Here is a 27,001-nt window from a genome sequence, read left to right on the forward strand (position 1 = left end):
TAATCTCATTCTCAGAAACTATTGAAGTGTTTCAGATGAAACTTCCCAGAAGTATGCAGCACAAGGCAGACAATTGGAATTGAAAATTTCAGCCCAAATGGTTAAAGTTTGACAAAGTTATAAGCAACAGAAGACAAAGTTTTATAATGGGAAGTGTTGGATAACCTTAACCACAGGCAGTACTTCCAGCCCTGCCTGTAAGGAAATGAGCAAGAAGTCAGTGGGTAATATTTAGATGATTTATTCCAGTAAACTTACACACTGGCCCCATTGCATTGTTTGATGGGCCCCTGCTCCTGAGCCCATCCCTCACATTCCCCTTCTGTGTTTGCCCATGTGGCCTGAATATCTGCTGCATTTTCTAATCTGCTGGATTCAGTGAGCCTGATTACAGTCATGGTTAAGTCCATGTGAGTGTAAAGAGTACACAACAATCCATCTCAGGGAACGCCCCCAACACAGAATACTTTCTCAGCAGGAAAAGGTGCAGGAGAAGAGGCCATGTGGGCTCCGCACCCTTCCCCCAGTGCAGCAATGGTGCTAGGGCATTTCCATAGACTCATAGACTTTAAGGCCAGAAAGGACCATCATGATCATCTAGCCTGACCTCCTGCACATTGCAGGCCACAGAACCTCACCCACCCATGAAATAGAGCCTAAACTCTGGCTAAGTTACTGAAGTCCTCAAATCATGGTTTAAAGACTTCAAGTTACAGAGAAGCCACCATTTACACTAGTTTAAACATGCAAATGACCCATGACCCCATGCTGTAGTGGAAGATAACTCCCTAGGGTCTCTGCCAATCTGACCCATGGTAAAATTCCTTCGCGACCCCAAATCTGGTGGTCAGTTGCACCCTGAGCATGTCAGCAAGACCGACCAACCAGACACCTGGGAAAGAATTCTCTGAAGTAACTCACAGCCTTCCCCATCTAGTGTCCCATTGGAGATATTTGCTACGAACAATTGCAAAGGGGCCACTTGCCATTGTAGCCAGTTTCATCATATCATCCCCTCTTCATAAACTCATCAAGCTCAGTCTTGAAGCCAGTTAGGTTTTTCAGCTCTCCCTTCCCCCACCCCCCTTGGAAGGCTGTTCCAGAACTTCACTCCTCTGATGGTTGAGAAAACCTTCATCTAATTTCAAGCCTAAACATGTTGATGGCTAGGTTATATCCATTTATTTTTGTGTCAATGTAACACCGACAGACCCTGGTTGTCAGCAGGCGGGATCGAACCTGGGTCCTCTAGAGCTTAGTGCATGAGTCTCTACCACATGAGCTAAAAGTCAACTGCCTGTTAGGTAAGGCTGTAGAGGAGACTCATTAATTGCTCTCCAAGTGGTCTTGGTGCCACTAGATGGGACAGAGCACCACACACAGAAGGTGTATGGGTTACATACTTCCCCTAGCTGAGGAAGCGCGTACTGAGCTTCGGAGTCTTCCCAGTTGAAATCCTGAATGAGCCCCCACTCGGTGCCACTAGATGGGACAGAACACCACACCCAGGAGGTATGTGGGTTATATCAACATTAGCGCTTAACTTGACTCTTAACTCTTCTCCCTCCCTGGTGTTTATACTTCTGACATATTTTTAGAGAGCTATCACATTTCTCCTCAGCCTTCATTTGGTTAGGCTAAACAAGCCAAGCTCTTTGAATCTCATCTCGTAAAGCAGGTTTTCTATTCCTCTGATCATCCTTGTAGATGAAGATCATCCTTCTCTGAACCTGTTTGAATTCATCTTTCTTAAACATGGGAGACCAGAACTGAGCACAGTATTCCAGATGAGGTCTCACCAGTGCCTGGTACAACGATACTAACACTTAGAATCATAGAATCATAGAATATCAGGGTTGGAAGGGACCTCAGGAGGTCATCTAGTCCAACCCCCTGCTCAAAGCAGGACCAATCCCCAATTAAATCTCTTAATTATCTCTACCAGAAATACCTCACCTGGTGCATCCTAGGACTGCATTAGCCTTTTCCATGGCCACATCACAAAGATGGCTCATAGTCATCCTGAGATCAACCAGTATACCCTCCTCTGTCACTTCCACTCCAACATCCCCAGCTTATAGCAAAAATTCTTGTTGTTAGTTCCTAAGTGCATGACCTTGCACTTTGCATTATGAAATTTCATCCCATTTCTATTACTCCAGTTTTCAAGGTCATCCAGATCTTCTTGTATGATATTCTGATCTTCCTCCATATTGGCAATACCTCCCAACTTTGTGTCATGCACATATTTTATTAGCACACTTCCACCATTTGTGCCAAGGTAAGTAATAAAAATGTTAAATAAGATTGGTCCCAAGACTGATCCCTGAGGAACTCTACTAATAACCTCCCTCCAGCCTGACAGTTCACCTTTCAGTATGAGGTCTCCCTTTTAATCAGTTCTTTATCCACTTTTCAATTTTCATATTAATCTCCTTCTTCTCCAATTTAACTAATAATTTCCTATGTGGAATTGTATCAAATGCCATACTGAAATCCAGGTAGATTAGATCTACTGCATTTCCTTTGTCTAAAAAATTGGTTATCTTCTCTTTCAAAATTTGTTCTAAGACCTTGCATACAACTGAGGTCAAACTAGAGGCCTGTAGTTTCTCAGATCATCTTTTTCCCTTTCTTAAATGTAGGAACTATATTAACAATTCTCCGGTCAGATGGTACCACTCCCAAAGTTACAGATTTATTAAAAATACTTGCTATTGCGCTTGCAATTTTATGTGCCAGTTCCTTTAATACTCTTGGATGGAGATTCTCTGGGGACCCTGATTTAGTCCCTAAGACGTTTGAGTTTGAATTCCACCTCTGACATGGTAATTTCTATTTCCATATCCTCATTTCCATTAGCCACCCTGCCAATACGCCTAATCTCCTCATTAACCATAATAAAAACTGAAGCAAAGTATTTGTTTAGGTGTTTGAACATACTTAGATTATCTTTAATCTCCCTGTAGGCTTTCTATTTTCTCTTATTCACCTGTTTGAAATGTTTGTTCATCCAGCTTGGTGTGCAACCCTTCCGTATGATTCCCCCCCCCTGTTTGGGATGCAGGCTTCAGAAAGCTTTTGCAACTTTGACTTAAAGTAATTCCAAGCCTCCTCCACATTCAGATCCTTAAATTCTTCAGCCCAGTCCACTTCCCTAACTAATTCCCTTAACTTTTTAGTTTGCCCTTTTGAAATCAAGGATCTATTTTTGTTTATTGTTCCATTTTGTTTAGCTCATGATCACTCGAGGTTATCCCCTACACCAGTTCTTCTATAAAGTCCTCACTACTCACCAACACCAAATCTAAAATAGCATCACCACTTGTGGGTTCAGTGACTATTTGGTGAAGGCATCTGTCAGCTATCACATCCAGGAAAATCTGGGCCCTATTATTTATTATAGACTCATAGACTTTAAGATCAGAAGGGACTATCATGATAATCTAGTCTGGCCTCCTGTACATTGCAGGCCACACCAACCCACTCCTGTAATAGACCCCTAACCTCTGGCTGAGTTACTGAAGTCCTCAAATCATGGTTTAAAGACTTCAAGTTACAGAGACTCCACAATTTACACTGGTTTAAACCTGCAAGTGACCCATGCCCCATGCTGCAGAGGAAGGTGAAAACCCCCCAGGGTCTCTGCCAATCTGATTCAGGGGAAAATTCCTTCACGTCCCCAAATACGGCAATCGGTTAGACCAGTGGTCCCCAAACTGTGGGGTGTGCACTCCTAGGGGCGTGTGGAGGAACATTTGGGTAGGTGCAGAGGGGCTCAGGCCAGCCCCAATGGGGGGGGCGGGCGGGGAGGGAGTGTCACCCAGTCCCGCTCTGCCCCCAGTTCCACTCCGTCCCCACCCCAGCTCGAGCCCTGCCCTCAGCCCCCAGCTCCTGGCCCCAACCGTGGCTCCACTCCTGGCTCCAGGCCTCAGCTCCTGGCTCCTGAATGTGGCCCCTGGCTCCCAGCTTCACCCTCAGCCCCCAGCCCCAGCTCTGCCTACACCCCTGGCTCCCAGCCTGGCCCCAGGCCTCAGCCCCTGGCTCCTGAATGTGGCCCGGCTCCACTCCTGACCTCATCTCTGGCTCCGGTCTTGTCCATGGCCATGGCTCCACTCCCAGCCATGGCCCCTGCTACAACTCCAGCCCCGACTGTGGCCCTGGCTCTTGACAGCAGCTCCCAGGGGTGTGGGAAAATTACATTAAAGGTGAGGGGGCAGTACTTAAAAAGTTTGGGGACCACTGAATTAGACCCAGAGCATATGGGCAAGATCTACCATCCAGACACCTGGGAAAAAATTCTCTGTAGTAACTCAGAGCCCTCCCAATCTAGTGTCCTATCACCGGGCCAGCTCCAGCCACCAGCTTTCCAAGCAGGTGCTTGGGGCGGCATTCAGAATGGGGCGGCAGTCCGTGTCCCGCAGCGGCAATTCGGTGGCAGCTCCGCCGCTCTTTCCACCGTGGTGGCTTTTGGGTGGCAGCTCCGCCGCTGTTGCGGCAGTGGCAATTTGGCAGTGACTGCTTGGGGCTGCAAAATTGGTAGAGCTGCCCCTGCCTATCACTAACCATTGGAGCTACTTGCAGATTGGCTACATGCCATTGTAGGCCATCCCATCATACCATCCCCTTCATAAACTTATCAAGCTCAGTCTTGATTCCAGTTAGGTTTCCACTGGAACCCACCCCCACTGCTCCCCTTGGAAGGCTGTTCCAGAACTTCACTCCTCTGATGGGTAGAAACCTTCATCTAATTTCAAGCCTAAATTTGTTGCTGGCCAGTTTATATCCATCTATTAGTAGCATTTGTTCTCCAATCTATATCTGGGAAGTTAAAGTCTCCCATAATGACACAATTCCCAGTAGTGTTTATTTCATTAAAAACACTAAAGAGGTCTCTATTCATATTCAAGTTAGATCCAGGGGGGTCTGTTGCATATCCCATGTACTATCCCAGGGGAGTCTCTGGTAGCTTTCTTCCCCAAAGTGCTCTTGACCCACACATATTCTGTTTTATCCATTCTATCACTTCTAATTTCTTTACAGTCTACCTCATCATTAATATACAATGCAACTCCACCATCTTTACCTTTTTTTCTGTCTTTCCTGAACAGTACATACCCTTCAATCCCTGTACTCCAGTCATGACTCCTATTCCATCATGTTTCTGTTATCCCTATAGTATCTGGTTTCACCCTCAGTGGTTCTAGTTCCCCCATTTTTTCCCGCAGGCTCCTTGCATCGGTGTACAGACATCTTAGTTTTTTCTGCTTGGCTTCACCCAGATTCTTCACCCGCTTAGGTACAGTCATTCCACTGTCAGTATCATGTATCTGATTGTTAGCTTCATTGGTACTGGCCCTATCTTTCCTCTTAATGTCTATTCTCCTACACACTGCTGTTCCTTTCTCCATTGCTCTATCCTCTCTTTCTTGATTTTCCTCCCTCGCTGTATTAGAATCAGGAATGGAAATTACATAGCATCTCCCAACCATCTCCCCCAAACGCCTAGTTTAAAGCTCTTTTAATCAGTTGTGCTAACCTCCATTCCAGAAGTCTATTTCCGTCCCTACTCAGGTGGAGTCCAGCCCATGAGAAAAGTCCTGTCCATGAATGATTTCCCGTGGTTGAACATCCCAAAGCCCTCCTTATAGACCCACTGCCTGAGCCATCTGTTGATCATCATAATCTTGTCTTGCCTTTGTTCTGCTCCTCTAGAGACAGGTAGAATCCCACTGAAGATCACCTGAGCCTCCATTTCTTTATGCGTCTTCCCCAGCCTCCCTTGTTGCACACTGCCCCCTACCAGCCTCTGCAAACTGAAGGGGAAAACCCCCACAATACACAGAACCCCCTGTGAAAGGTCAGGAGTAGAAGGGGGCATAAAAGGGCTAGGCTCTGCCCCAGCTATTCTGTGACACTGCTACAGACCATATAGGCCATTGCAATTAGTCAGCGCGGCCCTCAGGGTGGCTGCACCATGGGTTTTGAAACCCCAGGATATAGGGGGAGCACAAGCCCCCATCTCAGTCCTTGCACTGGGCTCTGCCCTGTCAGGGATGACTGACCCTCAGTATCTTCAAGACTCACTCCACCAATTTAATGCTGATAAACAGATTGAGGTTGTTGCTGCTGTTTATATCTGAGGAACAGTTCTCCTTGGAGCATCTCCTATGCTCCAAGGAGCATCCAGGTCCAGCTATTCCCTGCACCCTCACAACACCCTGGTTCCCAGCAGCAACCAATCCCAGGGCTGGGCATTTGAGCAGGGCGAGAGGGCAATGGATGCTCCCAGTTTCTGCAGGCAATTTTCTGCTCTGTGCCATGTATTTCCTGCACAGATTTATCTCACACCTGCTGGTTTGGATTTTCCTTTTTGTCAGTGTGTGGGGAAAAGACACCTTTATCTCCCAATACAAACTCCAGCTGTCTCTCAAGGAGACTGTCTGGTTATATTTGTATGCATCTCCAGGCGGAGAGTCATATGGTTAGTGGTTAATGCCTTGTCAGGACTTCTAGGTTCTGTTCCTGTCTCTGCCACTGACTTGCAGTGTGCCCTTGGACAGGTCACTTCATTGTTCTGTGCCTCTGTTTCCCCTCTGTAAAAGGGGGTGATAAGGCTTATGAAGTGTTCTCAGCTCTCCTATGTTTTCATTGATGATGTGCTGTCACAATTTCAGTCTGCGGTTTTCTCTCCCTCTAGGACCTCACCAGATGAGGCTTTGCAGTGGCGTGAGTCCCTGGAGAAGCTCCTGCAAAATGCTTGTAAGTTCCCTGTGCCCCTGCAGTGAGAACGGAGATGCCCTGATTGTGAAATGTTCCCACTGGCATAAAGCAGTGACCCCTCCCTCATGATTCCCTTTAACACCAGCCTGCTGGGGGCTTGATAGGTCTGGGGTATGGTACAGGAGAGGGCCCTACCACTGCTCAGGGCTAGCATTTCTGCTGGTCCCAAAAGGGAGCGGGACTGTCAACAAGCTGGGGAAGGTCCCCATTCCCTCCTGCATGCCCTGCTCTCAGCCTTGCATGAGCTTTCAGCCAGGGAATAGAGACAACTTGTGCTGTGTGTGTGATAGGTGTGAGAGGAGGTGTTCTGTTGCCAGAGAAGTGTGCTGTGGCACTGCAGAGCTGGGGCTAATGGGTGGGGAAGCAAATGGGCCTTCCAATGAATGTTTAATTACAGGTGACTATTCATGCAGTGATGTCAGCATGTTCAGTACTCCGTGCAGTTCTAGTGGGTCTCACTGAACCCCACTGCAGTGATGTAAGTGGTAAGGGATCTGGGGATACAAACAGGGTCTGATGGCTCTTATGACATGCTCCCAGAGCAGCAGCAGCAGTGGGGATGGGGAACCTTGGATTTCCCTTTCCCCATCTCCAGGCTCATCCACATGGGGTTTCATAGTTCAGAGTCTCAGAGAGTTCTCTTGCCCTGAAGTTGTGCTGGGTTGTCCACGGACAACTCTCCCCATGCCCAGACAGCTTGTCCCCAGCAGGCCCCCTTGCCCAGGCTTGGCAATTCTTTCCTTGCCCTTTTCTTTGCTGAACATGGAGCCCATTTCCCTCCCACTCCTCAGTGTCAGATGCAGCCCCAATACCCCACATCTCCCCGCCTAAAAAGGTAACATCACTGGCCCCTTCCCACAGATCCCATCACCCTAGGCAGCCTGGATCCTCTGCCTCTGGGGCAGCAGCTCCTTGTTCTTGTTTGAGCCAATCCCCTTCTCCTCCTGCCTCCCTCGCCTTCTACTCCCAGGTACAGCTAAGAATAGGGAGCAGAGGCCTCTGTCATGCCCCTCTGCTGAGTGAAAGGGTCACTGTGGCTATCTCTCACATCTTCCCTCCAGTGAAGCGTCCTGTGCTCTGCAATCCCATCTCACCTCCGCTGGGCACAGGTGAGTTAGTGATTGGATGAGGTAGGTGCATTCTCCCAGATGGTTACTGAGTCAGACATTCATGGATTCCACAGCCAGAAAGGATCACAGTGGTCACTGCCTCAGAACCCCTAGATACAGCAAGTTACGGCATTGTTTGGACTGGACAACATTATTCTCATGAACAGTTTCTGCTTTCTGCAGGAAAATTTAACTTTTTGTGAAAAAAGAAAATGTGGAGGTTTGGGCCAAAATATTTCAGTTTTCAGTGTTCAGTGAAAATGTGTGTGTATGTGGGGGGGGGGGGAGGAATTCAGCAATTTTTGTCAACATTTTCTTTTGGGAAGATGGAATTCCATCCATCTGTAAATGACAGCTGAATAGCTGCTCTTTAGAAAAATAGCCTTCTTTAGTAATAGATGGAATGCATTTCTAGAAGCTCATAAATTCTCAGCCCTCTTGGCTATGCACCATGCAGTTCTGTTCTTTCCTGTGTCCATTTGTTCCAGCACCCCCATTCTGTCAGTGCATTCTCTGTCTTTGTTACCTGGGGAGAGCAAGTCCAGGACCGGTCACCTAGCAGCTTCTGTGGTAAAGTCTGATGCCCAGAATTAGCACAGAATTATCAGACACATAGAGGAACATAATTTGTTGGAAAAAAGTTACATGGTTTTTGTAAACGGAAATCATGCCTCACCAATCTACTAGATTTACTAATACTTCTTTAGGGGGAGTCAACAAGCATGTGGACAAGGGTGATCCAGTGGATATAAGAAAAGGAGTACTTGTGGCACCTTAGAGACTAACCAATTTATCTGAGCATAAGCTTGCGTGAGCTACAGCTCACTTCATCGGATGCATACTCAAGCAGCTCCCAGAAGGCTTCTGGGAGCTGCTTGAGTATGCATCTGATGAAGTGAGCTGTAGCTCATGAAAGCTTATGCTCAAACAAATTGGTTAGTCTCTAAGGTGCCACAAGTACTCCTTTTCTTTTTGCGAATACAGACTAACACGGCTGTTACTCTGAAACCAGTGGATATAGTGTACTTAGATTTTCAGAAAGCCTTTGACATGGTCCCTCACCAAAGGTTCTTAAGCAAAGTAAGTTGTCATGGGATAAGAGGGAAGGTCCTCTCATGGATCAGTAACCGGTTAAAAGACAGGAAACAAAAGGTAGGAATAAATGGTCAGTTTTCAGAATGAAGAGAGGTAAATAGTGGTGTCCCCCAGGGATCTGTACTGGGACCAGTACTGTTCAACATATTCATATATGATCTGGAAAGAGGTTTAAACAGTGAGGTGGTAAAATTTTTAGATGATACAAAATTACTCTAGTTAAGTCCAAAGCAGACTGCAAAGAATTGCAAAGGAATCTCACAAAACTGGGTGACTGGGCAACAAAATGGTAGATGAAATTCAGTGTTGATAAATGCAAAGTAATGCACAATGGAAAACATAATTATAACTATACATATAAAATGATGGGGTCTAAATTAGTTGTTACCACTCAAGAAAGAGATCTTGGAATCATCGTAAATAGTTCTCTGAAAATATGTGCTCAATGTGCAGTGGCAGTCAAAAAAGCTAACAGAATGCTGGGAATCATTAGGAAGGGGATACATAATAAGTCAGAAAATATCATATTGCCTCTATATAAACCATGGTACGCCCACCTCTTGAATACTGTGTGCAGATATGGTCACCCCATCTCAAAAAAGATATATTGGAATTGGAAAAGGTAACAAAAATGTTCAGCTTCCGTATGAGGAGAGATTAATAAGACTGGGACTTTTCAGCTTGGAAAAAAGATGATTAAGGGAGGATATAATAGAGGTCTATAAAATCATGACTGGTGTTGAGAAAGTAAATAAGGAAGTGTTATTTACTCCTTCTCCTTCTCATAACACAAAAACCCAGTGAAATTAAAAGGCAGCAGCTTTAAAACAAACAAAAGGAATTATTTCTTCAAACAATGCAGTTAACCTGGGGAACTCTTTGCCAGATGATGTTGTGAAGGCCAAGACTATAATAGGGTTCAAGAGAGAACTAGATAAGTTCATGGAGGATAGGTCCATCAATGGCTATGAGCCAGGATGGGCAGGGATGGTGTCCCTAGCCTCTGTTTGCCAGAAGCTGGGAATGGGTGACAGGGGATGGATCACTTGACGATACCTGTTCTGTTCATTCCCTCTGAAGCATCTGGCACTGGTCACTGTTAGAAGACAAGATACTGAGCTAGATGGACCATTATTCTGACCAATATGGCCATTCTTATGTACTGGTTCCTTACTCTTCCATCTCCCAGTGCCCTGGTCAGTGATGCTGGTTTAGATGACAGGCTTTCTATACAAGCTTGTGGAATGCAACAGAAATGCATTAGTGGGTAAGCTTCATGGCCCTGTTTACAGATCCAGAGAAAATGTCCATGCTGTGCGGCTCCATTGAAGTCAGTGACAAAGTTCTCCTGGACTGTCATGGGGCCAGTTCAAACCAGATATTCCCTTATGCTATTTGTAACAGTTTGTCTACACTTGAAACGCTACAGTGGCACACTATATCACTTTGAGTGTAGATACTAACTATGCCAAGGGCATGAGAGGAAACCCCCTCACCCCACAGCACTGCCAGCTAGGCACACGAGGGGAACCCCACGTCACAGAACTGCCAGCTAGGCACATGAGGGGAACCCCACCCACAGCATTGCTAGCCAGGCACATGAGGGGAACCCAATCCTACACCACTGTCAGCCAGGGGCACAAGGGGAATGCCCAACCCCACCGTACAGCACTGTCAGCCAGGGGCAAGAGGGGAATGCCCAACCCCACCCCACAGCACTGCCAGCCAGGGGCACAAAGGGAACCTCTGACCCCTCCCCATATATACTTATGTTCTTTCCACTCTTATACCGTCTCTCTCTTCCTCCCTTTCCCTGTGAATCAAGCACAGACTTGCACAAGCAGGCTCCTTCCCCCCAAATGCACTCAAATGCATTATGGTACACCCATGCTGTTCCCTGTAGCTCTCCCACACCCCCATACATGGGACATGCAGGAGGGAACTCCAGGAGTTTGGTTGTTGGTTTGGGCCCTTGCAGAGACAAGAGCCAGATAGGAAATTCAGATCTGGGTCTGGGTTCAGATGTGCCATTTCCCCAGGGCTCAGGGTGTCCCAGAACAGGATTGCCAAAGTCAGGCACCTGAACAATGCTGGGCTTGTTTGCTGAGGGCCTAAACACGTTTGTAACTGAAAAGAGCTTGTTTGTGAGGTGAGAGAAGATTGGGTTTGGATTTTGTAATTGCTCACAATGTACAGAGAACTTGAAATTGAACATCTGATGGGTTCTGCGGTGCTAATTGCATGAAGGGATCACTGCAATCAGACACAGCCTCACAGGTCAGCACGACATGGTCTTTGCTCTCTGCCATGTCATAACATGGTGATATGATCTCACATTGTCAACACAAACACCTTGAACAAAGGTTGGGTCTGGCAGAGCTGGATGTGCATGGTCTGGGATGGCTCCATTTCCCTTCCACTCCCAAACTGCTCCAACCATGTCAAATTCATTTCTTCCAGCTGATTGTACTGGGGAGTGTGATGTTGAGAGGAGCCTTTCCCAATTTTCTCTCTGAGCAGATGGGCTTGCCAGATTCAGGAACTTCCTTAGATCCGAGTTCAGTGAGGAAAACATTGAGTTCTGGATTGCCTGTGAAGAATACAAGAAAATCAAGTCCCCCACCAAGATGGCTGAGAAGGCCAAGAAAATTTATGAGGAGTTCATCCAGATGGAGGCACCTAAAGAGGTCAGTCCAGTCAGAGGGTGGCTGATGTGGAGAGGGATGGATACATGACACAAGTACTGATAGCACCAAAGCAGGTTGCTCACATTGTGCTCACTTGAAAGCCACATTGGCATCTTGTCTAGACCTGAAGAGCCATAGAAAATGTGCAAAAATTGGAGCAGATTCCAACCACCTGGTCTACAATCCAGAGGCACAGCCAAGGAGCCTGCAGCTCCCCGCATGCAATTCTGCATTGGTGCAGAGAGAAGGGTCACTGCGCCCCATGCCTGGTGGCTGCACTTCAGTCACACCAGCTTCCATTCCTCCCTAGAGCTAGTGAACTGGCTTACACTGGTAAGGAACACTTGAGAAATGTGCATGTATTTAGTTATGTTGTGACACCAGCAACAGCTTTATCTTTATGGTGATGACTCACTAGTTTACCTGTCTCCCACAGATCTGTCTTGCTCCATCCACACTGACATCTCACCTGTGTCTCTGACATATCTCAGGGAAATCTAACACAGCCTAAATGGCCTAAATGGAGCTCTTCATCTTCCCCCAAACCCTTCCTTCTCTCCACTGTCACCCCAGACTACATCCCTAGCTTCCCTGTCACTCACACTGGTGACCAACATGTCACTTTGACCTGGCCCTCACCCAGACTCACACATCCAAGCTGTATCTAAAATTCACTGCTGTGGCCCCTAGGACACTGGGAATACCCAGCCTTACCTGCCTATAAAGCTGATCAAAGCTCTTGTCCAAGCCCCTTGCATCTCCTGCCTTGATTATTATGATCTCTTCCTCTTGGACCTCAGGCCTCCAAACTAACACTCACAGCTATTCAAAATGCTGCTGCAGGCCCATCTCCTAACCCACCTGCTCCTTCTTTGCATCCCTCCCTTTGTCCTTTCTCCAAGCACAAGGCTTGAGTTGTCTCCACCATTCCCCTCCATCTCTTAGCTCCATCCGGGGGATCTCATCACTTCCAGCAGTGCCGGGACAGGTGCAGGAAATCCACTGATCTCCTACTTGTGGAGAAAGCTTATGGCCCAAAGAAACAAAGAGTGGGAAAAGGCAGGAAAGACAGCCTGGGACGCTGCAGAGGAGAAGTCACAGTTGCCCCTCTGATGTCTTGTCTCTTTGTATATTCCCACACACAAATTATGATAAGATGATGTTAAAGTTGAGAGTTTGTATTGATAATTTAAGGAAAACAACATTATAGCAATGTCACAATTATCCCCAAACTAAGTATTAATCCATGGCAAAAAGCTATAGTAATGCATAGTTATGGTTGCTTGGTGATATGTTGTCCCATGGCAGAAAGCTCAGTTGCACAAAACTCAAATTTCTGAAAACCAGGAAAAGAACAGTTAAGGTTTCCCATGCAACCTTACATCTGCCCTCTCTCAGCAATATCCGAATATGACCCATTGACACAAATACCTTTCCTCTGCCAATCCTACAGTTGATTCAATGTAAGAGTGCCTCATCTCCATTTACAACCCACAGGATTGGGTTAGGGGTAGATTTAGAGACTCTCACCCACAGGATTCCAGATGACACTCTCAACATACCACCAGGCAACCTTAACCTTTCATCAGTGTAGGTTTTTTACCATTGAATTTCCTATTTTTTTTAACAAGAAAAGATATGTGGCTGGTAGGAGTTAGTAGATATTTAGGTAGTTGTACGTATCATGTCCCACAGTTAACATACTAAACCAGCCATCCACCAACACACATGTGTGCACAGACACACACACACACATCAGCGGGGTCCCACCAGACCTGCTTTGGCACACTTCCCCAGCCATGTCTCTGTACCCAGCCCTCCACACCACAGGCATGGAATGCATCTCCTTGAAGTCCTCACTCCCTGGTATGCAAACGTCTCTATTGCCATTACCACCACTACCCCATAACCCAATCCACATGCAGTGCCTGGAGCAAGGGACAGCTATGGTACAGAGCAATGGTATTGGGATGCAAGATCATTAGGATGCACTTGCAGAGCTGGGGATGCAGGAGGTTAGGGTGCAGGGGGGTTAGGATGCACTGGCATAGCTGTGGAGTGAAGGCAGGTTGTGGGGCACTGGAATTGGGGTGTAGGGGGGTTAGAATGCACTGACAGGTCTGGGGCAGAAGGGTGGATGGGCTGCAGGAAGGTTAAGATGCACTGGAAAAGTTGGGGATGCAGAGGTTTTGGGCTGCATTGGAAGAGCCAGGGGCACATGGAACTTGGGGTGCACTGGCAGAGCTGCAGAGTTGGAATCTATGGGATTTGGGGTGCACCAGCACAGCGGGGAGGTGCAGATGTACAGCGGGGAGGTGCACTGACAGAGCTTGGAGTGCAGGGAGTTGGGGTGTACTGACAGAGCTTGGAGGGGTTGGAGTGTGCTGACACAGCTGGGTGCCAGGCCCCCCTCACCTGAGCCCCCAAGCTCTCTCCCCTATCCTACCCTACCATCCATCCCCATTTATTCCACTCCCTATAGCCCGACTCACCTCGCTGCAGCTCCAAATCCTTTTCCTACTATTTCCCCCACTCCTCCAACCCCCAATAGCCCTTCCCTCCCAGGAAGCAGTCAAATGTCTATTCTCCCCACAATAAAACTGCCACCCATGACTCACAAATTGTAGCAACCACCAGCCATTTAGTCCAAAACTCCTTTTGTCATAGATGGAGGTTGTGATTCACTCAGCCTTAGCTATGTTAATAGAAGGGGGAGTTCACAGCCATCAGTAACAATGAGGCTTGTGATTCATCCAGTCATTAGTACCTCACAGTTTACTAATACAAGGCTGCAGAAGAAAACTGTTTTGGGGGCGCCTGTAATGGGGGAACCACTAATTCAAATGACCCCAACTTTGGGGCACTAATGCTCCCCTGCACCTTGGTATTGGCGCATGCGCCATGTAAAAATGTGTTCTCAGTTTGGGTCCCCCGAGGTTTACTGGGCACCAAGCACTACCTTGGGTAAAACTCAAGAGACTGAGATCATGTTGACCCACATCACATCAATAGTTGGCTCTCTAGCTCTCGGCAAAACCAAAACCCACCTAGAAACTCTTTTTAAAATTGTTTTTCTAGGGCTTATATCGCCAGATCTCTTAGCTGCAATGGCTCCAAACTTGGGTCATTAACCCTCCCCCACAGCCCCCAAAGGCACACCAAATTGCAAAGGAATCCAACTACAGCTAAGCATGTAGATTTTAGAGCGGTCAGACTTTAAACAGATGTCATGATGGGACCTTAACTATAGTGGCCTCCCCATGCCACTATAATAAAACCAGGAGAATCAGAGTTAAGGGAAATCTAAACACATTAAGGGAAGAATTACACAGCTCTTACTTAGCATTCTCTGTTAGAGGGCTTTCCCTTCTCCCTCCCACTTCCCTGGTTCTTGTCACGCAGACAGCAAGCAGCAAAAGACCAGAAGTCCGAAGTGCAGACAATGTGATGTTTATTGGGGTTAGTTTCCAAGCAGGCATAGTCCGAAGCCTTTCATACCAGTCGGGCTTATCTCTGATAGAGTCTGTTCCCCAGTGTTCTGTTCCCAGCTCTGATGCCACAGAGCCCCATTTACCCCGTGTCCCCCTTCCCAGCTCTGACACCGCAGAGCGTTTACTCTGTGTCCCGCTTCCCACAGAGCCTTGCCCATGTCCCTGTTCCCCGTTCCCTATTCCCGACCCCCCCAGCAAGCATGATTCCAATTTCCCTTCCACTTCCTGTTTGACCCAAGTTTATATAGTAATATTATATTAATATAGTAATATTCTCAGCTATACCTTAACCAATCATTTTACTGAAATTTAACTAACCAATCCTAACATATTGTAACATAATTCTCTAACCAATTATATCCAACTACCCTAATTAACTTACACCTATCAAAATTAATTATACAGCAGACTGAAACAATTAGAGAATCAGACAGATTAACAATAGAAAAGTGGGGGCCACAAAGATAAAACAATACAGAAATGAGAGTTTCACAACCACAATCATTGATAAGTGATTTCTTGCCTGATAGAATGCTATCAAACTAAATTTTCTTTAACCATCTTAAGATCTGTTTCTTTATCTGGTGGTGATGGGCACTATGAGGACAGGATTGCCTTCCTAACAGCCTAATATCACCTTATTTCAATATGACTGGTTTGGGATGTGAGTATATGACTGAATACTTCCCAGTTTATTGCTGCCCCTGCTGCTCAGCCAAAGGCCTTAGCCTAAGAACAAGGCCTCAGACTATCCTAGTGAGAGAAGGCCCATACATAGGTGGACTGTGATTTTGATTCTTTTTTTTTATACCCCTGTAACTAGCTAAGTGATAAAAATACACCTGAGTTCTTAAAGTATAGGGCTTTACAGGCAGGCCTGAATATTTATATTCTAACACTCTCCATCCCACAGTGCTTTACAAAGCAGGTCAGTAACATTAATCCCATTTTACAGATAGGAAAATGGAGACACAGAGAGGGGCAGTAACTTGCCTAAGATCAGCAGGTCTAGAACTAGAACCAAAGTATCCTGAGTCATAGGCCAGTGCACTATCAACCCAGCTACACTCTCGGCCTCTACGCAGCTTACCAGCTTTAACTCTGCCTGCAGCAACTCCATACAATGATGGTAGAACTGGGCTGAAGGCATTTTAGTGTCTGAGCTCCCATATTAGATAATGATTTTTAATGTAGATTTTGTCTGGGAATTTCCTTAGCTTTGAAAAATTATTTACAATTGCATACACAGACTTTAAAAGAGAACCCCAAATGAGAATGCAGCATTGGCAAGGAGATGATAATATTCAGCATTGACATTAAACCATTTTTCTGTAGTTGAACTTCTAAGGGCAGATTCCGCAGAGCGCCAAACCAACACAGAGAAGTCAGAGCACGCTAGCCAGTTACACAGGGAGTACGGCTGCTTTGTATCACCAGAGTAGGGCAAAGCAGCTGAAGTGCACTGCTGAATGTGCCCCCTAACTTGCAGGTTTAGAGAGCTGTGTCAGTGCGATGGTGTTCTGTGCAGGGGGAGATGGGGAGAGCCCTGCCCTAGTGTTTCTGTGCTGTAGGGCTCCCCTGTGCTCTTGCCTTTCCAGCACGGGTGCCCAAGCTAGCATTCTTGGAACACTTGAAGTGTCCAGTGTCCATGGGTCCAGTTTCCCTCAGACCACTGGGTCATTGCAGAGAATAGGATTGTTAAATGCAAATTAGCTGTAGAGGCAGAGTGGTGACTGATAAAGTTACCTCTAATAGCACAATAGCTCCACTTGTAAGAGTTGCCTTTGTCTAATCATAATCATAAGGATGTTGTATGTAATTATTATTAACTTAATCTGATCGCAACTAGATTTCTCCAGATGCAGCCTGTGCACAAGATTTCAATCAATTTATCAATATGGAAAGTTTAACATGTCTGTATTATTTCATTATTAACAACATTCTGGACAAAGAAAAGACCAACAAAATGGTAAATTTCATGAAGGACCCAGTTTATATTAATTTTAAATCATAAACTAATGAAAGGGTTTTCGTGTGAATTCCCAGAACATTCCTTCACTCCCAGAGAGTCAGTGCTGTAATTCTGGGGAGGGTATATGCTATTTTTCACATAGAACTAAGAGGTTGAATCCCGTCTTTAGATATAGAACAAAGCTCCACCTGAACTATGGAGTCAGGACTAGCGCCTCCCAGCACCCAATGAACCTGGCTTTGATCACTTACCTTGTTGTTTGCACATCTGTATCTGGATAGCGCAGTATGGTTCCCGCTCCCTTGCTTAGGGCACTGAGTCCTTGTCCTGTTCACTTCCTATTGTGTCCCTATCACAGGTGAACATAGACCACTGCACCAAAGCTGTGACCATGAAGAACTTGGTGGAGCCATCGGTGAGCAGCTTCAATGAGGCTCAGAAGCGGATCTTTGCCCTGATGGAGAAGGACTCCCTGCCCAGATTTGTGCGGTCAGAGTTTTATCAAGAGTTAATCAAGTAGCAACGTAGCAAGCCTGTGCAATGCATTCCTTGCTAGGCAGTCACTGTGAGCCATGCTATTGCCTCTTTCCAAACCCCAGCTTTAGTCTGTAGCTGCTTTGCCTTAAAGATACCAAACTGAGAAAGCACTCAACTGCACTGCTAAACTCCTTTCACATTGTTTTGGACTCTCTCCTATGTGCCAAGTGTCTCCTCTTCTACAGTCTCTTTCCCTGCTCCCTTCCCAAGATCCCTGTTATGAAAAAGCCCTAGTGATTTTACTCATTGGTCTTAGACTGCATTACTGAGATTCATCTCAGCAGCCAGTTGACAACAAGCTTGTCCAGAGTACCTCCATGGAGATGCAGAGGAGGCTTGCAGGAGCCTTGGCACTCATCTGTTACACAGAGCTGTGGCCTATAGATCTTATCGGTCCTAGGTCTTGTCCACACTACAGAGTTTTGTCAACAAAAGTTATGCCGCCATACAGCAATCACTTTAATTAAACTGCTGTTGCATGTCCAGACTATGCTCCTTGTGTTGGCAGAGCGCATCCACACTACCGGCTCTTCCATCGACACACAGAGCAGTGCACTGTGGGTAGCTATTCCACTGTGTAACTGGCCGCAGGGTGCTTTGGGTTGAGTTTGCAATGCCTCGTGGGGCAGGTACAGCATTACATGATGCAAGTTTCTCATTCAATGGACATCCTACTAGATTGCCAGCTGCTTTTCAACTAAAGTGTGTGTGTGTGGGGGGGGGAAGAGCGTGTGACAGTGTGTGTGTGTGTGTGTGTATATGAGAGAGTGTGTGTGGGGGGAGTGTGTGTGTTGGGGGAGAGTGAGTGTGTCACTGTGCTGTCTTTGTAAGTCCAAACAATCCTGAGGTGGAGGGGAGAATGCCCCCCCCACACACAACAGGCCCCTCCTTCCTTGCTGGCTCTGCACAGCACAGCAGTCTCTCCCCTATCACCCCTGCTCTGTCTGCCACTATGTTTCTAGTTCCAGGGAGAGCAGGACTACACGTTAAGCGTCCTGTGTTTCCCTCCACGTTCTCCCATATAGTCAGAGAATCATAGAATATCAGGGTTGGAAGGGACCTCAGGAGGTCATCTAGTCCAGCCCCCTGCTCAAAGCAGGACCAATCCCCAACTAAATCATCCCAGACAGGGCTTTGTCAAGCCTGATCTTAAAAATATCTAAGGAAGGAGATTCCACCACCTCCCTAGGTAACGCATTGCAGTGTTTCACCACCCCCCTAGTGAAAAAGTTTTTCCTAATATCCAACCTAAACCTCCCCCACTGCAACTTGAGACCATTACTCCTTGTTCTGTCATCAGCTCCCACTGAGAACAGTCTAGATCCATCCTCTTTGGAACCCCCTTTCAGGTAATTGAAAGCAGCTATCAAATCCCCCCTCATTCTTCTCTTCCGCAGACTAAACAATCCCAGTTTCCTCAGCCTTTCCTCATAACTCATGTGTTCCAGTCCCCTAATCATTTTTGTTGCCCTCCGCTGGACTCTTTCCAATTTTTCCACATCCTTCTTGTAGTGTGGGGCCCAAAACTGGACACAGTACTTCAGATGAGGCCTCACCAATGTTGAATAGAGGGGAACGATCACGTCCCTCGATCTGCTGGCAATGCCCCTACATATACATCCCAAAATGCCATTGGCCTTCTTGGCAACAAGGGCACACTGTTGACTCATATCCAGCTTCTCGTCCACTGTAACCCCTAGGTCCTTTTCTGCAGAACTGCTGCCGAGCCATTCGGTCCCTACTCTGTAGCGGTGTATGGGATTCTTCCGTCCTAAGCGCAGGACTCTGTACTTGTCCTTGTTGAACCTCATCAGATTTCTTTTGGCCCAATCCTCTAATTTGTCTAGGACTTTCTGTATCCTATCCCTACCCTCCAGCATATCTACCTCTCCTCCCAGTTTAGTGTCATCTGCAAACTTGCTGAGGGTGCAATCCACACCATCCTCCAGATCATTTATGAAGATATTGAACAAAACCGGCCCCAGGACCGACCCTTGGAGCACTCCACTTGATACCGGCTGCCAACTAGACATGGAGCCATTGATCACTACCCGTTGAGCCCGACAATCTAGCCAACTTTCTATCCACCTTATAGTCCATTCATCCAGCCCATACTTCTTTAACTTGCTGGCAAGAATACTGTGGGAGACTATATCAAAAGCTTTGCTAAAGTCAAGGAACAACACGTCCACCGCTTTCCCCTCATCCACAGAGCCAGTTATCTCGTCACAGAAGGCAATTAGGTTAGTCAGGCATGACTTGCCCTTGGTGAATCCATGCTGACTGTTCCTGATCACTTTCCTCTCCTCTAAATGCTTCAGAATTGATTCCTTGAGGACCTGCTCCATGATTTTTCCAGGGACTGAGGTGAGGCTGACTGGCCTGTAGTTCCCAGGATCCTCCTTCTTCCCTTTTTTAAAGATGGGCACTACATTAGCCTTTTTCCAGTTGTCCGGGACTTCCCCGGATCGCCATGAGTTTTCAAAGATAATGGCCAAAGGCTCTGCAATCACATCCACCAACTCCTTTAACACTCTCGGGTGCAACGCATCTGGCCCCATGGACTTGTGCTCTTCCAGCTTTTCTAAATCGTCCTGAACCACTTCTTTCTCCACAGAGGGCTGGTCACCTGCTCCCCATGCTGTGCTGCCCAGTGCAGTAGTCTGGGAGCTGACCTTGTTCGTGAAGACATAGGCAAAAAAAGCATTGAGTACATTAGCTTTTTCCACATCCTCTGTCACTAGGTTGCCTCCCTTATTCAGTAAGGGGCCCACACTTTCCTTGACTTTCTTCTTGTTGCTAACATACCTGAAGAAACCCTTGTTGTTACTCTTAACATCTCTTGCTAGCTGCAACTCCAGGTGTGATTTGGCCTTCCTGATTTCACTCCTGCATGCCCGAGCAATATTTTTATACTCTTCCCTGGTCATTTGTCCAATCTTCCACTTCTTGTAAGCTTCGTTTTTGTGTTTAAGATCAGCAAGGATTTCACTGTTAAGCCAAGCTGGTCACCTGCCATATTTACTATTCTTTCTACACATCGGGATGGTTTGTCCCTGTAACCTCAATAAGGATTCTTTAAAATACAGCCAGCTCTCCTGGACTCCTTTCCCCCTCATGTTATTCTCCCAGGGGCTCCTGCCCATCAGTTCCCGGAGGGAGTCAAAGTCTGCTTTTCTGAAGTCCAGGGTCCGTATTCTGCTGCTCTCCTTTCTTCCCTGTGTCAGGATCCTGAACTTGACCATCTCATGGCCACTGCCTCCCAGGTTCCCATCCCATCCCATTGGTCTTATCAGCTCACAGACCAATGATCCACCCCTCCCCTGTACTCCAGGCAGGGCAGCGTGTTGCTCTCCATGCTGAGTAATGTCAAAGTTTCCCAGAGCTTTGAAAAGCGAGGGGTGCATGCCTGCAGGGCAGCGGAGTTCAAAACAGTGAGCAGAGCAGTCACCGCGGGCATTGTGGGATACTGGGGGAGGCCAGTTACATCGACATAACTAACAGCAGTGTTGCTTTGTCGCTTTAACTTTACCGCAAAATGCTGTCTGCCTCTCATTGAGGTGGTTTTATTTTGTTGGCAAAATAGGAGAGTTTTGCCACAAAAAGTAGCACTGTAGTGTGTACACCTCCAGTGTTTTGTTGATAAAAGCTGTCTTTTGCAGACAAAACTGTATACTGTAGACAAGACCCTAGTGTCCAATGCTCTAGCTGGATCTGAGCAGCCTTGATTCAGATAAACTCAGATGAGAATCAGAGAAGCATCCATACTTCAATGTTTATCCAAAACAACCACATGACTGAGCTGCTAGACCCTGTGTCCTCACCCATCCCTACTCGCACATCAGGTTACACTGATGTGATATCCTTGCTGTGACCAGCTGGATGAATTGAACATCTTAAATACTAATGGCACGGAAAGGTTTTAAAATACTCCTGCCTCCTCCTGCCACGACACAAGACCTTGAAGTGACTGTGCTCTAAGCGCTAGGACTCTGTGCTGTTGTGACAATCTTTGCGGGAGGAGGTGTTTGACAGCGAGTCCCACTGAGTGAAAGCCACCTCAGTTCTTCTGAAGCATTTGCTCTCTGGGGGCCCTGACACTGAGTCTGAGACCAGCTAGTGACAGGACTCTAATTGCACTTTGTGTCCACACAGAACATGGTGGCTACATGGTTAGTAACCATAGACATGGCAGCATCAGTGTCTTGCCCCTGGCCACGACAGAGACTGCCTCGTGGCTGCCTTCTTGGATCCTGTGGGACACGGTTATTTGCAATGTAGATCCTCCACACCCACATCAAACTGTGTCCACATGACTGGTTTGGCCTGCCCTCTCTCCTCCCTGCTTTCCAAGCGGGAGCACGGCCCACTTGCTGCTCGTTCAGCACTATGGGGTTTTCCCAGCATGCACTGATCCAATCACAGCCAGGCAGCATGGAAGGCACAGGTACACATGGGTGTCACAAGGTTGCTTTTGAAAACAGCTGCTGTGTGGACACAGGAAGGTCGGATGAGAATCACAAACTGGTAACAATGATGGTTCTATTCATGCCATACCCAGGTACAGGGTGTAACTGGAGCTCCCAGACTGTGCTCTTCAGCTAGTAACACACTTCCCATTGCCAGTGTGCTGCAGGAGGCTATTGTGAGTGATAGGCCCTTCAACACACCACCTCTGCTGGAACAAACAGTGCTCCTTTTGAGCTGGAGACAGGGAGAAGAATAAAACAAACATCATTTATCCAAAAAACTGGGACTGCTGCCTAGCAACCCAGAGCTCTGCCTGCATTAGATTTAGTGAGCTTGTCATTTTCAGAGCCATATACAACCCCACAATGCCTGTGCACAGCCTTACTCAATGCTCCCCAGGTGTTTTGAGGTGTGTTTGACTCGTCAGTGTGGGTGTCCTGCTGGTGAAAGCCTGTCCCAGTTATTCTCTCAAGAGCAGCATGCCAAAGTGAGAGTTCTGCACCAACCCAAAAGAGAAAGTTCATTAGAGGAGGTAAAACTTGTTGAAAGAACAGTTTGGGTCAGTTGCTGAGAACAGCCCTGAAGAAAAGCCATCAGTGGAAATAGGAGAAATAAAACCCTGGCGTCTTGAACAGATGGCAAATGGTGCTGAGCTTTGTGCAGTTCATTTCCATCTGTCCAGGCTCCTCATTCTGTTTAGATGGGGCATACATATTTGTATTGCTGACACAATTGGCCAGCTTGTGTCCAAGCAGGATGGCAGGGCCGGTGGGGCTTCTGGATGGTGACAGACTTGTTTCATTTTGAAAAATATTACAGCTCACAGACATTAGTCTTTGCCCTTGGTTCCAGCCCAGCTCAGCAGCCACCAGAAGTTGTCACCATCTGCAGACTTGGGGGGCGGGGGGTGGCCTGTGTGAAATAAAGCTGGGGTCTCAACCCAGATCAAACTAAGTGTCCATCAGAAGCGTGATTGGCAGTAACTGCTGGTGAAAAGGCCAGGGACTGTATGGAACTTGACATGAATGTCTTTTCTCCTCCAGGGGGGTTTCCTCGGTCCCGGTTGGCAGGTGCCAGGGTAGGAAGCCTGCAATGCCACTGCTTGTAATAAGACTGCCTGTGGCTAAATACAGGACATCAGTCTCCACAGTTGACGATCCAGCATTTTTATTTTTTAAAATCAGTTACAAAACTCTCCGCAGTCTGTTAAAATGGGCCACCCACGCTCAGAATCCAGAGCTGGCAATCCAGAGCATGGGAGACTGTGTGCAACATGCAATAAAATAAACAATGGGTCTGCAAACCTTTTATACACTTACAAAAACTATCAAAAAAACACCATACCCAAATATTTACACCTTGTTTCCATGGTGACAGAATAAAAATACATGGCTAGCTGGGCTGAACAGTCCAGGAAACAAACTCTGTGGTAATGCATTTATTTTTCTTTCTCTCAAGCAAATGGCCTGGGAAAGTTAGAGGCCTCATGACAGGGCTGCTGCCTGGTATTCTCATTCCCTTCCCCTGTGTGAAGATGTAACACAGGGGTGGGCAAATTATGGCCCTTGGGCCAGATACGGCCCACAAGCCGTTTTAAGCTGGCCCATGAGCCACACCACATGGCTCGGCCCCACTCTGGCGCTCCGGCCAGGGCGCTGGGTTGGGGCTGCACCATGTGGCTCAGCCCTGCTCTGGCCGGGGTGCTGGGTTGGGGACCAGACCACCCAGCTCAGCCCCGCTCCTGTGCTCTGGCTGAGGCGCTGGGTCGGGGGCTGCAAAACGTGGCTCTCGGAAGCTGTGGCATGGCCCCACACTGGCTCCTACATGCTCCAATGGGAGCTGCAGGGGCGGTGCCTGCGGATGGGGCAGCGTGCAGAACCGCCTAGCCGTGCCTCTGTGTAGGAGCCGGAGAGGGGACATGCCACTGCTTCCAGGAGCCACTTGAGGTAAGCGCCACTCTCCAATATCTTCGATCCCAGCCCAGATCACCCTCCTGCACCCCAAACCCATGGTCCCCAGCCCCACCCCAGAGCCAGCACCCTCTCCCGCACCCCAACCCCAATTTTGTGAGTATTCATGGCCCGCCATACAATTTGTATTGCCCAGTGTGACCCTCGGGCTAAAAAGTTTAACAACCCCTGATGGGTGACCCTCCTCTGTCAGTCAGCCTGCAATGTGGTACAGTGGCAATATCACAATGGGCCCAACTCATTGCAAAAGGACCTCACACATCTTTCACCTCCCCTTTGAGACAGTAAAAGATTAGAGCAGAAAATACCCCACAACAGCAGCCTTTTTCTGTCTGGCTTTGAAGGGAAATAGGTTAGGAACAGAACTGGGGCTAAGACCAAAACAGGTTCAGCAGTTACAATATAGGAGAGCCATACCATCGCTGGCCACATTCACTCCTGGTGTAACTCTACTGATTTTAGTGCAGGTATCTCAGAGAATGAGCTTGGTTCAGTATGTCTCTGCATAACACAGATGGCCATACAGTGCACACAGAAACGCAGGCTCAAAGGGGCTCCCAGCAGAAAGACTCCCGCCTGTCATTTACTTGTTTAAGATGTTGCTGGAAAGACTGAAATGCCTCACAGATACATCAGGAATTCAAATTTGTAATCGCAAGTTAACCAAACAAATATTGTCTTAATTGGCAATATATTTAATCCACTTCTCTCTCTTTCTCCAGTAAGACCTGCCCTATGGACTGCCACCAATGGGTGACTTCTTGTTAGTTTAAGGTATCTGCACGTTTCCAGTTCTCTAGTTAAAAAGTCATTCTCCAGTAGGTATCTGGTTTGGCTGGTCCTTTGGGTGGTTGCTTAAAATGCACAGTTCTCCATACACATATATGCACACACATACACACTTGATCACACACATACACACAGTTTTTCAGTCAGTTTCTGCTAGGTGTCCAAATTTGTTCATGCAAATTTTACATGCTCAGCTGCTTGTTTGCCTAGTTATCAGATGTACGCCTGCAAAACAGGTAGTTCAGGGCTAACTAGCCAATCTGATCACATAAACACGCACGGGCAGCCATTCCACACCCAAAATTTAAGGGCATCTTTTGAAAATGTGATCCTAAAAGCCTACTCTTGTAGCTATCTGATTTGGATTCCAACACATGTAATCTTTGTTCCCTGAATCCTGTGCAGGGTAATTTACACAGGAGAACAAGTTGGGGTGGGTTGGGTATTTATGGTGAAGTCAGGACTGTGCCTTGCACTCATTAAAAGGAAAGGGGGATGCCATAGGTATCAAATGTGCCATAGGAACCATGGGCATAAGATGTACATTGACCATTTCCTGACAGTTGAAGCTGTGAAAAGTGCTGTGGGTTATTTTGGTAACCACTGGTGAGTACATCCTAACCTGTGCTATTCTACCAGATACTCAAACTTCTCAAATCTTCCCTAGTCAACCAGATCTCTCATAGTAAATTCCTTAGAAAATTCCTCTTTGTCTCATGAAAGCACAGTGCACTCATGCCCATAAAAACCAGATATTGGCTGTATTAGGACAGCACAGCTATGTGCTGGGTGGCCCTGTGCTGAGATGTGGTTTGTAGCCTAAAAACTGCTTTAGTTTGCCATGTGCTATCACAACAACCTCTGGTGGCACCTGGGCAGCAAGACACCTTGGGCCTGGGTTTGAGTTCTTTTGAAAGTGTAGGCTATCAGAAGCCCCTCCTGGCCTCCACTTCTGCGACAGAAAGGATAAACCTCGTCTCCTAGATACTTAATTTTGAACTAGGTCCAATTTAGCCTAGTTCTCCATTAGCTACAGAAGGGCCTGTACAATGTGACCTCAGAAGCATTTGGGATTTCTAAAAGCTGTGTTTGTGTAGACTGTTCACTTTGTTTATTCACTCTGGCATACAGACAGCATGAAAAGTGACAAATGACACCACCTGATGAGGAAGCGGATAATTCTGAAACCCAAGCAACATCTGCTATGGGACCAATATCATCTATAATATGTCTGTTATCAAGTATTTTATATATTCTCTGTTACTCTTACTTTTATTATGTTACACATGTATCAGCATGATATATACAGCATTATATATTTGTATTCTTATATACACATTATATATATATTAATCATGTTAACTTCACTTGAGTCCTTAGTGAGTCAGTGAATCAAAACATACCATTTAAATGCATGTTAGCTAACAACAAGATTGTTCACTTTTCTCACTTGCCCATTGCCTCTCACAGCCATGAGCACTGAATAGAAGTAGAATGGTTTCAGGTATTTTACTGAGCTAAAACTCAGCCTTTCACTGGTATTTTCCTATCTGGTACAGAACCTGGAGAATCTTCAGGACCATAATCTCTTTAAATCTGCCCTTTGTGCACTGAACAGGTTAACATCATGTAATGTCAAACCAAACCACATCCCACTACAAGAGGTGAACATCTGTATGGGTCAGCTCCCATGACAAAGCCTGTCTTGTAGGGTGCTGAGTGGCTCCCCCAAGGGGCTCTTATCCATCCACACCCATGGCCTCAGGACAGGATGGTACAGGGTGTGTCCCCCCACAGAGGCATTGCCATGTCAGGGCAGTGCAGGCTAGGTCAACTGGGTCTGTTCTGTAACATGCATGTAACCTTCAATATAACCAGAATATAAACATTTTATCACTGACATGACTCTGTGGCTTGTTTATTTACTTCATCTCTTTATGATCAAGGTCAAGTATCAGGCTTAGCTTCAGCAATGCATTTCCAGGACTTGGCTTTTATTAGAAAGGCAAATGAAAGCAGGCACAGAGCAAAATGAAGCCCCAGGCCTCTGCTACAACAGAGAGAGAGAGATTTCCTGGGGATTAAAAAATGAACCAGC

General features: G+C 46.8%; 1 protein-coding gene across 2 annotated transcripts in view; it reads left to right on the forward strand.

The window, feature by feature from the left end:
- The window catches only part of LOC141992135 (regulator of G-protein signaling 5-like), a 75,386-nt gene extending 48,589 nt beyond the window's left edge, over positions 1–26,797 (forward strand). The window contains exons 3-6 of one of the 2 annotated variants that reach the window (XM_074960821.1): positions 6,701–6,762; positions 11,508–11,674; positions 17,496–17,626; positions 26,035–26,072. In XM_074960821.1, the coding sequence (XP_074816922.1) occupies positions 6,701–6,762; positions 11,508–11,674; positions 17,496–17,626; positions 26,035–26,050 (376 nt within the window). In that variant the 3' untranslated portion in view covers positions 26,051–26,072. Of the gene's footprint in view, positions 1–6,700; positions 6,763–11,507; positions 11,675–17,495 lie in introns of both variants that reach the window. The other variant, XM_074960820.1, reaches the window with a different exon arrangement.
- The last annotated feature ends 204 nt before the right edge of the window (positions 26,798–27,001 follow it).

The sequence above is a fragment of the Natator depressus genome, chromosome 8 (genome assembly GCF_965152275.1).
Source record: "Natator depressus isolate rNatDep1 chromosome 8, rNatDep2.hap1, whole genome shotgun sequence".
Lineage (NCBI taxonomy): Eukaryota > Metazoa > Chordata > Testudines > Cheloniidae > Natator > Natator depressus.